Below are 17,399 nucleotides of genomic sequence, written 5' to 3' on the forward strand. Positions count from 1 at the left end.
AACTTTTAAAATGTAGTGATTTATGACCTTTTCCCACCCTGTTTCTCATCCTCTGATTCAAACAGTCTGTTTTGGGGGTGTTTCCCCTTTAAGAGTTCAGTGTTAACGCCCACTGTTATGATTGGCTAACGTCAGTGCCTATGCATCAATTATTAACGCCCCCAGCCAGAACATTTGCGGATTCGGCGTATTTAAAAAGTAGTTTAAAGTTTTAAATACATTACTTACAGTTTGCGTCGTCGTTGTTGAGCCCAGAATAGTCGGCACGGACTTATCTTTGAGCAACAGTTTTCTGGCAAAGCCAGCATCATTTTGGGATTTGTTCTCAAAACAGTCATCCTTCAAATGCCGTGACTGAGACGTCCGCAAAAAATAAAGTGCATCCATTTTTCCCTGACGACTGGATCTTTCGCAGCGTATTCAAAGATGTTGTTTGTCCACAGCCAGGAACAGCACATCTGCGTGGCATCGTAATTTCCCTGTACACAGACCCACTCGCTGTCCGTCGACTGAACACTTGTGAGGCGCGCAGCGCGTGGGTGCGACAACGATACAAAATGAGCGTAGTTGCCTTGCGCTTTAAGCGTAGTTGTCTTGTGCTGGAGGCGGTCTATATGCAAACGCTGGTACGTCACTTCGTACCATGACGTCACTTCTTACCATGGATCCAGAACGAGCTGTATTTAGAGCTTGATTAAATAAATTATTCGTTTATAATGGGGAGGAAGTCTTAAGCTATGAAACTTGCAGGACGTTTTAATGGTACAAAGACCTCTTGTATACCAAAAGATCAAGGCAAATTTGGTTTCTCATGTCATGACCCCTTTAAAAAAAAGAAAGAAAAAAGCTGTTTGTGGGCCGTTAAAGCTCTAAACCTCTAGTGTAGAAAGTCCCAGCAATAGAATCCTTGCAGAATTTCCTGAAATGTTGTGGTAGTGAACACTGTTCAAACAGTGAGGAGAGAGAGTTCCGCCAAAAATACTTTTTAGAAAGAAGGCACATTTTTGGAGCTTTAAAACGTAAGAAATGTTCAGGATGTTGAATCTTATTGCATGTGAAAAGTCAGCAGTGTGGATTACAAACATGATTAGCCAAGCTGCGCTTTATCTACTAAATTGTAAATAAGGGTGAAGGGTGAATTCTTGTTCATTGCAGCTCTAAAAGGCCATTCAGTGGACCTGGCTTATTTCACAGACCTGCTACCAGAACAAGAACTTGCCAGGATCTTCTCTGTACAGACAGATCCTTTTCTCTAGATCTGTTAATCTAGGTATTAGACAGAAATACCATCAAGAACTTTAACCATTTTGCTGATGTCCACCAGACTTCGCAACAGAAGTAGACTCTTTTCAAAGTCCCGCCCTCAACGACAGCACCTTTAAAAGGGGGAAATGGCAATGGCAAATTTGAGCTGTACTGTGTTCTCCAATCATTTAGTCCTCTTAAACCCCACCCCTTTCTTACTATCGACTGCAAACCTGCATTCAGAGCTGCAACCATCCATTCAACAGCTGATGGATCCCCACCCTACAACAACACAGAAGAAAAGCTTTAAGAAAGTTCATCAGCTTTAAGCTGATTATTCCATTAGGAGGTCAGTTCAGTGCACTGTAGTCGAGATGGGTGTGTAGTTAAACCCATCAGGCCATATCACGTCTCACACATCATGTTCAATTCCCATGCTTCTGTATTCACACTTGAATACATTTTTTCATTAGATGTTGAATACATTTGAAGTGTAGGAATTGATTATTATGACTCGTTAGCAGTCAGGCATCCAATGCACTGGGATTATCACGTTATATAACAACAGGTTTGACAATTGGATTGTTCCAATTGAGTCCTCCAAGTACACAACACAATGACACAGCTTGAAGTGAGATTACAAACAGTCATGAGGTGTGAACATAAAAAGCATTATCACATGCTTAAATTGAGTTTAAAAGAACCACATAAACATGCATCACAATATCATTATTTATTTAAAACCATGCGCTTTGAGATTATTTAACAGATTATTTTGCTTTATTTGAGAAAATTTGTGAACGGATGCATGATACAGCCCTGAGATCATGCAGTCCTGAATAATCTGTGCACATTTGGATTAAATAATACGTAGGTTTTAGGATTTGGCCGTATTCACAAAACATTTTATCTTACCACTAAGAGTTCTCCTAAATAGTAGGAAAAGTTCTTAGGTAAGAGTTTCTTCTTAACCTATTCACAAAGCTGCTGAGACTTGTTTAAATTGCTTAGGTGTTTTCCATAAGTATGTGAAACTTGTGAGATTTCACTTTCACTTGCCTCATGCAGATGGTTGCCTTGGCATTTAGTCAAATTTCTCTGTCCTCTCAACAATGAAGCTTGCCAGTATCTGCATGACAATACCTGTAAATGTAATTTTCCACAAGGGATAGTGTACTACAATATCTGTGACCCTGGACCACAAAACTATTCACATGGGTCTGAAAGCTGAATAAATAAGCTTTCCATTGATGTATGGTTTGTTAGGATAGGACAATATTTGGTCGAGATGCAACTAATGCAATCTGAGGTTTCAAAAAAATCTAAACATTGATAAAATCGCCTTTAAAGTTGTCCATTTATGTTCAAGATTGTGCTGCATTCACTCACGAACATAAATGTGTTATATATTTACGGTAGGAAATTTACAAAATATCTTCATGGAACATGATCTTTACTTATGATTTTTGGCATAAAAGAAAAATCAATAATTTTGCTATTGCCACAAATACTGTATACCCCGGCGACTTGTGTGGTTTTGTGATCCAGGGTCACATTTGAGTTATGGAGGTTATTAAAGCGGGTCTTGTGGATGAGTGTATGCACACTAGCGGCACCCAGCAACGACTTCAACGGCTGATTTAAATTCTACTGCACCATAGAACCACTCGCATAGTTTTCCATTAAATTACATTATATTTGTCCCAAGTCATTGTTATTATAATCACTGACTTCACCCTAGGCTGTATATTGTGTATAGACAATTTTTAAGTAAAAAGTTTATTTTGTTGTTTGGCAGAAATATATGGCCTGTTTCTGTTACTTCCATTTGTGCTGTTGCACCATTGTTTTTGTTTTTTAAACTCAAACTGATGGATGCCACTTTGTTTATTCTTAAAGGGATAGTTCACCCAAAAAGTGAGAATTCTGTCATCATTTACTCACCTTCATGTCGTTCTAAATCCGTAAGACATTTTCTTTCATCTTCAGAACAAAAATAAAGATATTTTAAATGAAATCTGAGTCCCTGCATTGACAGTCTACACAACTACCACTTAAAAAAAAAAAAAAAAAGTTCATACAGAGATCGTAAAAATAGTCCATATGAATTGAGTTGTTTAGGTTTATTAGCCTGCTGTTACTTTAAAGGAGAACTCCGGTCAATTTTAACATTGAGCTTAATTTTTAGTAAATTTGGAGTGCTGTCAATACAGAGAACAACGACAAAAATCGGTGTTGCCTACACCGTGTTATCCTCTTTTTAAAATTTACACCCTATTGACTTGAATGGGGCAAGTTTTAAACTTAACCAGTTCTTAGTCTTATCATCCTTGATGTGTCATACAAGTTCCCAGCCATGCTGAGTGATTCCTTCAGAGTGAACACGAGTGAATCTGACTGCAGTAGATGTGAAAGATATGAATAAAAATGATGTTATATCAGCCAGCGCAAATACCTGTATTTAGTTCCTGTTTTCGGTGGAAGTCCAAAGTAGTCGATTGTCGAGTTCACGCGCATAGGTTTAGTTACTATGATCACGCGCGTGAACTCGACAATCGACTACTTTGGACTTCCACCGAAAACAGGAACTAAATACAGGTATTTGCGCTGGCTGATATAACATCATTTTTATTCATATCTTTCACATCTACTGCAGTCAGATTCACTCGTGTTCAGTCTGAAGGAATCATCTAACATGGCTGGGCACTTGTATGACACATCAAGGATGATAAGAGAAATAAAAGCAGGTTTAAAACTTGCCCCATTCAAGTCAACAGGGTGCAATTTTTTTAAATAGGATAACACAGTGTAGGCAACACCGATTTTTGTCGTTGTTCTCTGTATTGACAGCACTCCAAATTTACTAAAAATTGAGCTCAATGTTAAAATTGACCGGAGTTCTCCTTTAAGACCTAATCCATGGATCCAATAGACTATTACACATGTGTTTATTTCAAGAAATAAACAACTGTTTACAAGGATATTTTGAAGTGTCCCAAATTTCAGCTAGTTAGGTGGGTACGGGGGCATGCTCCCCTGTGAAAATTTAGATTTCTCTGAGCTATGTGTGTTTTTAGACTTTTGAAAGCCAAAAAAAAAAGGATAAGAAATCGCTTTAAAAGCATGTCAGTGTGCAGTAGATTATTTGTCAATACCTGCTCTCTCCTTGCCCTGTCTCTTCCCCTCCTAAAGCTGAGCTTTGACTGATAGTCTTTTAATTTTCGTCTGTCAGTGAAGAAAGTAAACATGGGGTCAACTGATATTTATGTTTTATGATAAATTTTCTTAGACAAGTTAATTTACTGAAGGCTACCAGGAAAACTAACCAAGTTTATTAAATTCATTCACAATATGTACACATTTATTATTAATCGTATGCCCAATATTATAAAAAAAATTAAGGTTGGTTAAGGTTGCTTGTCCTCTCAGATTGACAGTTACTAATATTTTGTTACGTAAATTATATAGGCATATTTTCAATTAAAATTAAATAAGCTAAATTAGTCAAAAGTTTATTAGTTTAATTATGTTTGTCGCCGCTTAAAACACATTTCTATCTTTAACCGGCTGTCAATTGTGAAATGTTTAGTTTAGCTACTTGCGTCTTATTTCACTTTATGGCCATTAACACATGCTCTTGGTGCTATGCAATATCCTTGTAGCACTAAAGTCGAGTTAATACTATATTAGGCAATTATTTCACAACTATTATATACACCCCGGAAAAATACAGAAGTCTGGACCTCGGTGACCTCAAGGCTCGCAACAGCCATTGTTGTAGTACTTTCCTAGTGACCAGACTCGCTTATTACAGGTGAGATTTTGCATTATTCACCTGTAGAAAGTCACCAAAAACCCTTTTGGTGAATTACAGTCCTTTTTTTTAGAAAAATAATTGTTTACTGTAAATACATAAAGGGAGGTATTGGCACAAAATCACCTGTAGTAAGTCAGTCTGGTCAATAGGAACGTACTACAACCATTGGAACATGAAAAAAACATTTTGCTGAATTACAGTCATTTTTCTGAAAATAATTGTGTACTGTACATGCATGTGTTGTGACATTTTATTGTCAATTTCACCTGTAGTAAGTCAGTCTTACCAATAGGAAAAAAATATTAGCAGATATTAGCTTACCATCTTTTGTGATAATCTTTGAAATCAAAGTGGCAGCTCCAGGACTTTTTTAGGAGAGTGCTAAGGGGATTTAGTTGTCTAGCATTAAGATACAGCACAGCTTCTAAAAACATAGACCCCCAGGGGTTGGAAGACCCCCCATAAAAAATGGTTAAAGGTATTATTAACTTCAACATACTGTATTTATTGCATTTTATTTATTAATTTTCCTTAAAAACTATACATTTACAAGGTCACATTGTAAAGTGTGCACAGTTTTAAGCACATAGTACTTAAAGGTAGGGTTGGTAATCCTGTTCAGAAACATTTTTTTTTATACTGGGTGAAATGGTCCTTCCATTCTGATAGTAGTAAATACATTATGTGTTCAGAAAAAGGAATGAAACAAATCTGACCTCTGTAGCAGCTGTAGGACAGTAAAAACTCTGACCAATCACTGCCATTCGGTGCGAATGTAAAGAACCAATCAGATGCCTTCATGTCTCGTGCCCGAGCACCACTGCGTGCACAGCAGTGATGCGCGGGTCAATGTATAAACAACCCGCACCCGACCGACGTTTTCAACTAACCCGCCCGCAACTCGGACCGCAAAAAAAAAGAAAGAAAATATTGTACCCGACCCGCGTTTTTTAAAGTAGCTATAGTAAATGCTCATCGCGTCATGGGCCATAGACGGAGGAACTAGGGGTGCGCATTTTTCAGAATGCTGTATGATATAGCCTAGTGTTTTGTAATAAAGGCTTGATTTATTCATTTATTTCGTTTCATTTTCTTAACAATTAAGATGCTGCATGTGTTTATCCAGTCTAAACGAAGTGTGCGTCTCTCCACTGACTTTCCCAACAAAAATCCCGCCCCCTCTCAGCAAATAGGCTACATAAAACTGACATTACTGAGCTATATGCGTTTAAAAGTAGCCTATTAAAATGGCACAATGGCATTGCTCAGTTCAACGCGTTGGGAAATCGGGCATTTTGTGCCGCGTCAGCTTTTATTCAAAAGTTAATAACACGCTCAACATTCAAAAGGTAAATAAGGATTTCCCACTTTCATCTGCAGACTGCTCGTGCGTCATCCTCGCGCATTCAGACAATAAAGTGTAGACCTATGTATTTCATAGAACATTGTGTCTAGTACTATAAATTACAAAGGTAAACGACCCGACCGACCGCGACCCGAATATCATTAAAAATATTTTTGGATGACTCGTAACCGCGGGCGCAGGCACCCGCTTATTTTGGATCAACCCGCGCATCACTGGTAGGTACATGCATAGACATGTGTCTATGGGTACATGCAGCTGACTCCAAATGTGGATGCGCGTTCATGTTTGTGGGGGGGCGTAGCTTTGGACGGAGCACTGACAGGAGGGGGCGGAGCTTAGAAGATGTGCCACTTTCAAATCTGGCTAGCTCTCCAACATTACCTACTCTAGCTTTAAAGGTTGTATCAGCGATTTCAGGCCCAAAATAAATGATCACATTCATCTAATCTTTCCTAACGATCTGCTAGCTGCCCGCCCCATAAGCAGGCAGTCAAAAAAACGCGTCTCTGTAGGCAGCCTAGGCTCTGAGATCTGCACACAAAAACAAATAATAAAACCAAAAAAACAAAATAAACAGTGTTCCAACCAATCACCGACAGGGGCTGGGTGTTGTGAGGTTTTGCGCTCGTGCACGGCTGCATGCAAAATCGGAGCTGAAGAAGAAGCCAGCGTCTATCAATGAACAAGAGAAATTGAACATGGTTGAGTCAATCCCCAAGAGGAGAAGGAGGATTAGGGCGAGGGAATACCATTGTGTTTATTCCAAGACACGGCTTCTTCTTCAGCTCCGACTTTACGTGCAGCCGCGCACGAGCGCAAAACCTCACAACACCCAGCCCCTGTCGGTTAAAAACAAACTATCGCCACTGCATCCTCTTCGTCCGCCATGATTGTTTACTCTGAAGTCACGTTTGATCTCGAGGGAGATTGACCTGGGAATGCTCGGGAGTCAAATCGTTTCGTGTGTGATGTGTTGATTTTGCCGTGTGGTTGCGCACCACACACTGTACGACCAAAACTGTTAGACCCGTGATTTTTTTTTTATTGCTGTGTGTGGGGTCTCTCAGGTTTGAAAAAATCGGCCGACAATTTTAAAATCGTCCCGTGTGAACCAGGCATTACCCGTATCACTACTCAACAGCAGCAAAAGTGTTTTACAATACACCATCAACACAATAAGTACATTGTACTTATTTTTCGATGTAAGAACATAGTACTTAAAGACACTTAATATAAAGTCGGACCGACATATGTTATCAATTTCACTCAACGCCTCTTTATTATTTTATTATCTTATCAGCTCCTTGATTTAATCACTGGTTACTAATATTATTGGTTACTCCGACATTACATCAGGTGACTTTGTGCTTTAACTCACCTGTTCATAATCACATTGTTATATAGGGCACAGCTGATTGGTTCCTGCCGTATCTTTAGCCAATGAGCTTGCGTGCTCAACCTTCAAATATTGGGTAGCATTTGCCTTAGCAGTGCAGCACGCTTTCAGAAACCCTCCACCTTCCCCAGCTCCACCTGTATAGATCTGCTACAGGTAATTCATGTACGCTATATTGTACAGCAGCAGCAGCAGCATGTGTTACTTGCTCACAGCAGTGTGTCGTGTATGTATTGGCAGCAGCAAGTCCCGTACTTGTTCTGCAGGAGCAGCAATAACCTACAGCAGCAGCAGCAGCGTAGCAGATCTATTCCGCCAAGACCAAACATAAATTTTCATACCCTTTACCATGCCAATCATTCTGAGAGTTATCATAACAGAAATAATGTTAACAAATACAACTTTTGATTTTAATAATATTTAAATTAACATGAACTGAAATGAATAAATGCTGTAGAAGTATTGTTCATTCTTAGTTCATGTTATCTAAAGTAGTTGACTAATGTTAACTTATGAAACCTTATTGCAAAGTGTTCCCAATGATCTATAAGGTTTCAGAAGTATTTTTTCCCATAAGGAGTTGTAAGCCATGAACCAAGCCAATCAGCTACGAGGTAAATCATAACATTACAAACATTTGAAGCAAAAGCATTTTTGAAAATCTGACAAAAAGACAAAGGTACAAGACTGTGTACAAGACTGGTTTTGCTGGTGCTATGCAAATTTCTGACGACCTATAACCCTGGCAAGCCCCGCCCTAGTGCCGCCACTGGTCATTGTGCTTTCATTCAAGTCAAACGTATTCTTGAATATTCAAGACTGATTTTCTCTTGCAGGACTATCTTGCTCACATCATAGACACAGTAGATCTTCCCATCAAGCCAGAACAGGTGTGTGCTCTATTTGGAAACATAGAAGACATCTATGAGTTTAACAGGTAAGAACTCATTCAGTATCTGCTTGTTTTTTGCAACCAAACCAACACCAGCAGCAACAAACAGTTGTTTATTGAAGCGTGTACAGACATCAGAATGCCACACCTTTGCATAGATTGTGTACAAAGAAGAATCTTAATTTTATGAAATTATGATGTTATTTTAATTTCTTATTTGAAAACAGTGGTGACTAAAGGCCTGTTCACACCAAGAATGATAACTATAAATATGAATTTTTTTAGTGTTTTCACCAAGAGAATTTTCATTGTCAGCGGTCACTGCAATTATGTCGTCTGCCGAGCTGAATCTCATGCCTTATTCTTAGCCTTGGAAAATGGGCAAAAAGGAAATTTCTTAATCACAGACTCAAAATCTGGCCTTCAAACACTGAATCTGTATAGACTGACCACCCCAAAATGATAAGTATCTTAGCTAGAGTATTTTGGCAGGGTATTTTGATTAAATATTACGAGGGCACATAACGTTGGTTCAACTTTGCATTTGTAGTGAAAACAAACCAACACACATTTGTAATTGCTTTCGAAGTCATACTCGCTCTGCGCTTTCCAATTCGCTCGTGTTCAGCAGGGAGGGGAGGGAGGCAGGGGCACAGTAACTTGTTTGGGTGGGTAAGGTCCGTGAATTTGCATCAGCCACATGAATAAGACGCACAAACATGATGACGCTGGTAGCACAATCGGATAGGTAGCGTTTTTCTCTGTCGAATTGTACTAGCTACTGTTTTAATGGGAGCTAGCAAAATCTGAATGGGTAGCACAAATCATTTGAAAACCGGCCCTTCTCTGACCGTAAACCAATAATAAAATCTTATATTAATAACAAGTGGCTCATGTGAGTGGCAGGTTGCCCCATCACCACAGAAGAGAAGGGAGGGGAAGTTATTTTGAATAAATATTATGAGGGCACGTAAATTAAACTTTTTATAATAATGATGTGCTTGGATAAATCATTTAAAATAATCACTGCAATATTCCATAAAAATAAGAATTGTCCATTTTTATTTCATGGTGACTTTAAATATGTGATTAGACTTCACATGTTTGTAGCAAAATAAATATTGTAATAATATTATCAGTTTCACTTCCTATTCACGTGCTTGCTTGACTGAAATGTAACTGATGTGCAGTGCATGATGTGTGTTTTGGGAGTTTTTATTTTATTGGCCATGAAATGGTATTTGAAAATGTACATAAAACTGCACATAGTTTTTTTGTTTGTTTAAATATATATATATATATATCCTCAGTTGTCTCAGGCCATATTCACTCGTTCAATTTAACTAAACCAGGGGTTTTCAAACGGTGGGAAAAGGTGGGTCGCTGAAAGTCTGGCTGCATCTAGTTTAAATTAAGTCTGGAAATGGTGCGAGTCATGACATCCAGCAACTCCTCATATGCAGGTGCCGGGACTTACTAGTCACTTCTGCCTCAACTCCTGTCACATCTAGTTCCTCAGAACTAGAGCGGGCCAATAGCATACTGTCTGCCGGACCGGAAGAGGCAGACGAGCGCGCTTCCTGATCTGGCCTGAAAGCATCGGAGCGGGCAAACAAGGCCTGAGAAATCGATAAACCCGTCTCAAGCTCCTAAGCACACTACCTCAGTGTGACCCGAGTCGTGGGGGGCACACACTCTTTGAAACGAGAGTCAGGCGGGAGTAGAGCTTCTTCACAGCGGTGAAGCCTGGCTGTGTGATAGATAATCTGTCTTAACAAAATGTTACCAATAGATAAATTATCTCAAGTAATTTCTCATGACTCCTTTTCATGTTTTAATTTATATGCATCTGTTAGATGTTTTGATCCAAAGTGGGTTGAAGTACATTTGACCAGTATATGTGTTCTCTGCCAATCAAAATCCATGACCTTGCCGTTGATACCGCCTTGCTTTACCTGAGCTATAGGAAGATTGAAACCTTAAAGACCCCAAGAAAGAAAGACACTTTTCTTCTTTCTGTTTACATTTTCTATTAAAACGTGATTTCTGTGGCGCATTAAGGATATAAGGATTTTTCAAATAGCAAGTAGACTTTAGGTACACCACAGGTACATGAACCATAATTTGGTAGGCAAAGAGACATTCTTATTTTAGAGAACAATAGTTTGAACAAAAATCTGTGTAATGGACGGTAATCAATATGATCATCTATATTTTTGGTCTATTTTCTGGGAAGGTGCTGTGACTCAAGGCTTGAGGCTCTCTATCTGTCAGTTAGTAGTGGCATTTTTGCATGCTTTTCCATAAAAAAAAACTCTGGATGGAGAGTTTGAACACACACCTGGATGAACACACACCTTTCTTCATCTAACCAGTCAGTCATCAGTCCATTGTTTTTGAGCGTAATTGTCTCCTCACCTGTTGTCAGGTGTTGGTCTACCCCAGAGTGACACTTTTCTCCTCAATACCATACAGTAAGTGTGTGAATGGTTGGCGTGCTTCTGTTTTTTCTTCATCCCAAATGCATGACAGAAAGTGTGGGCATAATTTCCTTTGTTTGCTGTGCTGTTTGTTAGCTAATCCCTGAGTTGTGCTTTCAAATCCATTTTAAACATGGATTGAACCTGGACATGAACAGGAGATTCAGATTTCTTATACCAGTGGCAAAGAAAAAGTGTCTTTTATCATGTTAATTTTCTTAAAGGAATAAGCCTCTTACCACTGTTCATCACAGTGATCCCTACAATTAAGGAAATGTAAGGCGCTCCTTACACACACTCATGGAGTAAGAGATGTTCTTTTCTCATTGGCCACGGATAAGAGGATGAGTGACTTGCAGACTGCATGTGCTGTTGGACAACTTATGACGTGGCTTCTTTTCTTTATCCACAAGGCCTTTTGCCAGCTTAATGCTGTAATGGCCTTAGGAGTCTGCTTTGTCTTTACGGTGTTCAGAGCATGTGGTGTTTTAACAAACATTATTTTGATGTTTTGGAGTTTGTAAACTTGTTTTCTCTTTTTTTTAGTGAGCTGCTTCAGTCACTGGACATGTGTGACAATGATCCTGTGGCCATTGCCAGATGTTTTGTGATCAAGGTGAAGTTTAAACTGACAGTTCCATGTATGGCTTAAGATCTGATCATATTTCAACTATGTGTTTATGTAACTAAACTAAAGTGTTTTGGGTATACTATGTAACTTTTTTGTTCAGAATTTACAAAATTGATATAATGAGCGAGTACATCATGAATCCTCTTCCAAACCGTGTTTTGTCTTATACCTGAATCATTAAAGTATGCCTTTAATAAGTGTTTATATTCACACTATTTTAAACGGGGCAGGACAACACCCGCTGGGGAGTAGCCCAGTACCTGCATGACTCGTCGTATACATAAACAGAGAGAAGTAGATCCGGCTACAGTGTTCTTCCACAAGACGCATGCAGTTACATAGTTAACACCAAAAGTTACATAGTGTACCTTTAATCATTAAATTCTTTAACATCTTTACATGAAAACAACCTCGTCATACTCAAACTCCAGAAGAACAGTGGACTAATTATAACATTTGATAACTTCCAAATCAAATGATGTAATTGGGGCTAATTTCTGCTGAATGTTTGCATTGTGTGATGTGGTTGTGTTGTTGTTGTGTGCCTCTACTGACTTATCTTTTTTCTCCTATATTTAGAGTGAATATTTTGACATCTACACACAATATTGCACCAACTACCCAAAGTAAGTTGCAGTAAATGGCCAAAGTAATGCATAATGCATTTTGTTGAAGAGCTTTTGGATAGGTTTTCAGATATTCTGCATCAAAGAAAAGCACATTAGGTTTCTTGGTAATATTGTGTACAGTAATATGGTGATAATGTTAAAATTAAGAAAACAAATACATCTGTGATGTGTATTTATAACTATTTTATTATTTTAATATGCTATATTTTTTAACATTCCAATATTGAGAATTTTGGTGGGAATTTGCTTAATTTTCATTTAAATAATAACAGTTTTTTTTCTTTTAGATCAATAACTTATTTATATAGTGGTCGAATCAAATTCATGATCAGTAAGGTCTTTAATGCCTGGGCAAGCACACAGATCCAGGGCCAATACCAGAAATCGATGAACCCGTGTGATGTATTAGATGAAATGTGTCACATAGGGTTTTTGAACCTGTTTACACCTGGTATTAAGATGCGCTTTGGTCGATCAGATCACAAGTAGACGAGGGAGACACATACTCATTTACACCTGGTGTTTAATCCTGGTGTCTCTTTTGTCCATTTCCATCCACTTCTGTCCTGATTATTATTCTATTCTATTTTATTCTAGTGTGTGTTAGAAATCAGGAATGGTGAGAGAACGTTGTGCTTGGTACGTTTTTTAGCTTCAAACCTTTTAGCTTCAAAATTGGTTCTTCAGCCGACAAAGTTTAATTTCTGTCTGACTAGCACGCTTTACACATTAGTGTAGTAGTCGGCGACAAGACGGTCTTTTGTGGCTGTTTGAACACATTCGATCACATGAAGGTTTACACTACGAAAGCAATCTGGCCGAATGTGTTTTCGACTACCTCTGGAAGTGGTGGAAAGTGGACAAGCTCAAAACATTTTAGACCCCGTTTACACCTGTATTTAGCATCGTCCAGTTGTGATACGATCGACCAAAATCCATCTTAATACCAGGTGTGAACAGGGCCTCTTATCTTCTAAAGCACATTTGAACTTTGTAACCTGGCTTTACTTTATGTACAACTCAGTGCTGGTGTTTGAAGCATTATTTATTTCCCTTGTCAACGTTGACTCTTTTATGAATTATCAGAGGGTTGTTATTTAATGATGTATGGCAGTTACTCTTATCCGTTTGTATAGTGACATATTTGTTAGTGTGTGCTGTGCTGTTTTTTTCACGATTCATACTTTCTCCTTAGCTCTGTGGCTGCTCTAACAGACTGCATGAGAAACAACACTTTTGCAAAGTTCTTCAGGGAGAGGCAAGCTACTTTAAAGCGATCTCTGCCTCTGGGATCTTATCTTCTCAAGCCTGTCCAGAGGATCCTCAAATATCATCTGTTACTTCAGGTAAACCAACCATTCCCAGAATAATACTGTATAGAATAGAAAAGACTTTAAATCACCTGCTGTGAGCAATGCTTCCATGATCAGTTTTGTTGGACTATAATTGTTTTTTGCTCTGTTTGTTACATTGTGTGTTTAAAAGTTATTGAAAGAGTTAGATCAGTGGTTCTCAACCAAAATGGATCACAGAATGCAGAATGCATAAAAGGAGCATTTAGAGGGGAGAAAACGCTTCCAACATTATTTGTTGTTGGCATCAAAGGCTGTGTCCAATCAAAATCTACAGTATTTTGCAAATTCATTGATCACTTTGTACAAAATCACAATTCTGCTGTTGTTTATACATGTAAAAAAAAAAATCTATTTAGCCTATGTCATGTAAAAATGTGCAATATTATTGGGCCTTATTATAATTCATGATAATGTTAAAATGTGTCATAATTGGTTTTAAGGACCATTTTATTATTTTTTTTAGCAATAATCAATTTTGGTAATGTTGGGTTGTTTGAAAAATCTGGCCTTTAAAGCAAAGATTATTGCATTGTAAATATGCAGTTAGTATTTATTGTCTTTAATCACAATTACGGTCATTTGGATGTGTCCTTTATGTTGTAGGAGATTGCCAAGCACTTTGATCCAGAGGAGGAGGGTTATGAGGTGGTGGAGGAGGCCATATACACCATGACTGGTGTTGCGTGGTATATAAACGACATGAAGAGAAAACATGAACATGCAGTCCGTCTACAGGTGGGCTCACAAACACACATCAAAGAATTGAAAGAATTGCTCTAAAATATGTCAAAATGTCAAAAAAAAAATCGCTCTTTCTGTCTAGTTTGCCTCTAGGCACATGCCGCCCTGCCAGTCTCGTTTGTGTTTTCCGCATATTTAATAAAGATATGAACCAATTTACAATATCTGTATGTCCCTCACCTATCTCAGGAAGTCCAGTCTCTGCTCATAAACTGGAAGGGATCTGATCTGACTGCATTTGGAGAACTGGTTCTCGAGGGCACCTTTCGTGTCCATCGTGCCAAGAACGAGCGGACACTCTTTCTCTTTGACCGCATGCTCCTCATCGCTAAACGAAGAGGAGAACATTACGTCTATAAGACCCACATCCATGTATGACAGCACAAGTTTCACAAGAAAATGATACTTTATTTTTCATTCATGTCTAGTCTGAACAGTCAGCACTAATGTAAAGCCCCCATTAAAATGGTTGTTTTCTCTTTCCTCATGCAGTGTTCAGCGCTCATGTTAATTGAGAGTGCCAAGGACTCGCTATGCTTCAGTGTCACTCATTACAAGCATCCCAAACAACCTCATACTGTCCAGGTGTGTCCTCAATGATTTGTGTCTTTACCATGAATAAAAATCTTTGGTTACACTATTTACAGTGTCCTTGTTACATAATTTACATGTACTTACCATAGTAATAACAGTAAGTTATGCATAATTATATGCAACTAATCCTCAACCAAACCCTAATCCTACCCTAACCCTATAGTACTGACATGTAGTTGCTTAATATTACTCAGTACTTACATATATAATTACACTGTAACAATGACACCATAAAATATAGTGTAAGCCTTTATTTTAAGGTGACATAGTTACTAAGTTCTGATTAATGTTAATTACCCACATGTACTTACTATAGAGTTATTGTTTGGTTTAGGGTTAGTTGTTTGCAATTATGCATAACTCACTGTTATTACTGTAGTAAGTACGTAACATTCAACTACTGTACGTCACCTTAAAAATAAAGTGTTACCAAATCTTTTTCATAAAGGGATCGTTCTGCCACTGCCATGTAGATACAAACGTGTATTTTGTTTACACAAATGCAGAACTATTTAAATTAAAACTCTTTACACAGCCCTTGCCATACAACAACATAGATTCAGAAAAATACAAAAAGTCCCATTACTGTGCTTTGGTCATCTGAAGTCATATGATAGCTTCACCTGCACTGCACATCTTAAATCAACTATGACACAAGCTTAAACATTGTAATGTTTGGTTAAAATACATTTGAATACTTATAATATTTAGCTGTTTCTCACCCAAAGTTATCCCAATGACTTCAGAAGACTGTCTATATACAGTGAACTACTTTAAGGGTGTTTCAATTCCCCCTTGAGTGTGAATGGCATGGTGTTGAGTAAATAATGACAGAATATTATTTTTTATCGAACAACTCATTTAATGGTTGATTCTCATTAGGCTAAAACCATGGAGGAGAAGAAATTATGGGCTCATCATATTAAACGGCTCATTCTAGAGACCCATCAGGCTGTGATACCACAAAAGGTATGTAATGATTATTGGGTTTTGTATTTGAAAACATCTAAAATTCATTTGGGCATTTTGTATGGTTCTCTTTTAGGCAAAGGAAGCAATCCTGGAGATGGATTCTATTTGTAAGTATTTAAAATCCACTCATGAACATGTTTAATTTTTCATACCATTAGTTTTTAAACAAGTGTAAAAATCATCATGGGCCTGTTTTAACAGAATACTTTTCTTTCTTTCTTTTTTTTAGACAAAAAGTATAAGTACAGCCCTGAGAGACTCAAAAAGTCAGAGGAGTTGTCTAACTCTAGACAAGGCCGGAGGCAGTCGGGTAGGTGCCCATATATGTCTTGCAATTGTAAAAGTTTAAATCTTGAATTTATTTTATTCATTTACTTTTTCCAATGGACTGCTACTTTATCTTCCAACAGAACCGTCTAAAGAGATCTTGAAGAACTCTAAAGGTAAATCTCCATGTATCCATTCTGTTCTAACCGGATATAAAGATACAATTTTGATGTCTTAAATAAAGAGTTCATTAGTGTTAGCTGTTGGCATGTAATAAAGATACATTTTCTAGTGTAGTACGACATTTTTAATTCAGCATTATATTAACTTAAAGGGATAGTTCACCCAAAAATCAGGTTGTTCCAAACCTGTTTGAATTTCTTTCTTCTATTGTACACAAAGGAGGATATTATGAAGAAAGTTTGTAGACAGGTTTGGTGCTCCCATTGACTTTCATAGTAGGAAAAAAAAATATTATGGAAGTCAATGGTGCCCCAGAACTGTTCAGTTTCCCACATTCTTCAAAATATCTTCCTTTGTGTTCAACAGAAAAAATAAATTCATACAGGTTTGGAACAACCTGAGGGTGGGTAAATGATGACAGAATTTTAATTTTGGGGTGAACAATCTCTTTCATTTTAATTTCTTAGTATATGAAATGTCTCCCTTTTGTTTTAATAAACCCCCAAAATGCAAAACCTGAAAATCCATCCTGAGAATGTTCATAAAGTGTGGAAGCAAGACATTTTACAAAGGATGGATAATGTCACTAATTTGCTTACTTTTTTTTCTTTTCTTTTTTTTCATCCGGCTGATCTGGTGTCTGGGTAAATTCTTCAGCAATATTGAAGGTAAGAAGCCAATAAATCAACCCAAAATGCCTAAAATTCAGATGACAAGAAGTGTACAATTTGTTCCTTTTGATGTGCTTTTTATTTTGTTGTCCACAAGCTTGTTGAAGTGTTAAACAGTGGTTGGAAAAATAAAAAAATACTTTCTAGTAATTGAAAAAAA

The 17,399-nt window shown here is 37.7% G+C and overlaps 1 protein-coding gene across 2 annotated transcripts in view; it reads left to right on the forward strand.

The window, feature by feature from the left end:
• LOC307012772 (pleckstrin homology domain-containing family G member 3) overlaps nt 1–17,399 on the forward strand; it is an 80,115-nt gene that overhangs the window by 52,512 nt on the left and 10,204 nt on the right. Inside the window, exons 4-15 of one of the 2 annotated variants that reach the window (XM_079639815.1) lie at nt 8,661–8,761; nt 11,743–11,812; nt 12,407–12,453; nt 13,652–13,802; nt 14,415–14,546; nt 14,742–14,924; nt 15,045–15,137; nt 16,029–16,115; nt 16,192–16,225; nt 16,348–16,428; nt 16,529–16,561; nt 17,226–17,236. In XM_079639815.1, the coding sequence (XP_079495941.1) occupies nt 8,661–8,761; nt 11,743–11,812; nt 12,407–12,453; nt 13,652–13,802; nt 14,415–14,546; nt 14,742–14,924; nt 15,045–15,137; nt 16,029–16,115; nt 16,192–16,225; nt 16,348–16,428; nt 16,529–16,561; nt 17,226–17,236 (1,023 nt within the window). The remainder of the gene's footprint in view (nt 1–8,660; nt 8,762–11,742; nt 11,813–12,406; nt 12,454–13,651; nt 13,803–14,414; nt 14,547–14,741; nt 14,925–15,044; nt 15,138–16,028; nt 16,116–16,191; nt 16,226–16,347; nt 16,429–16,528; nt 16,562–17,225; nt 17,237–17,399) is intronic. The other variant, XM_079639816.1, reaches the window with a different exon arrangement.

The sequence above is a fragment of the Phoxinus phoxinus genome (genome assembly GCF_949152265.1).
Source record: "Phoxinus phoxinus genome assembly, chromosome: 16".
Lineage (NCBI taxonomy): Eukaryota > Metazoa > Chordata > Actinopteri > Cypriniformes > Leuciscidae > Phoxinus > Phoxinus phoxinus.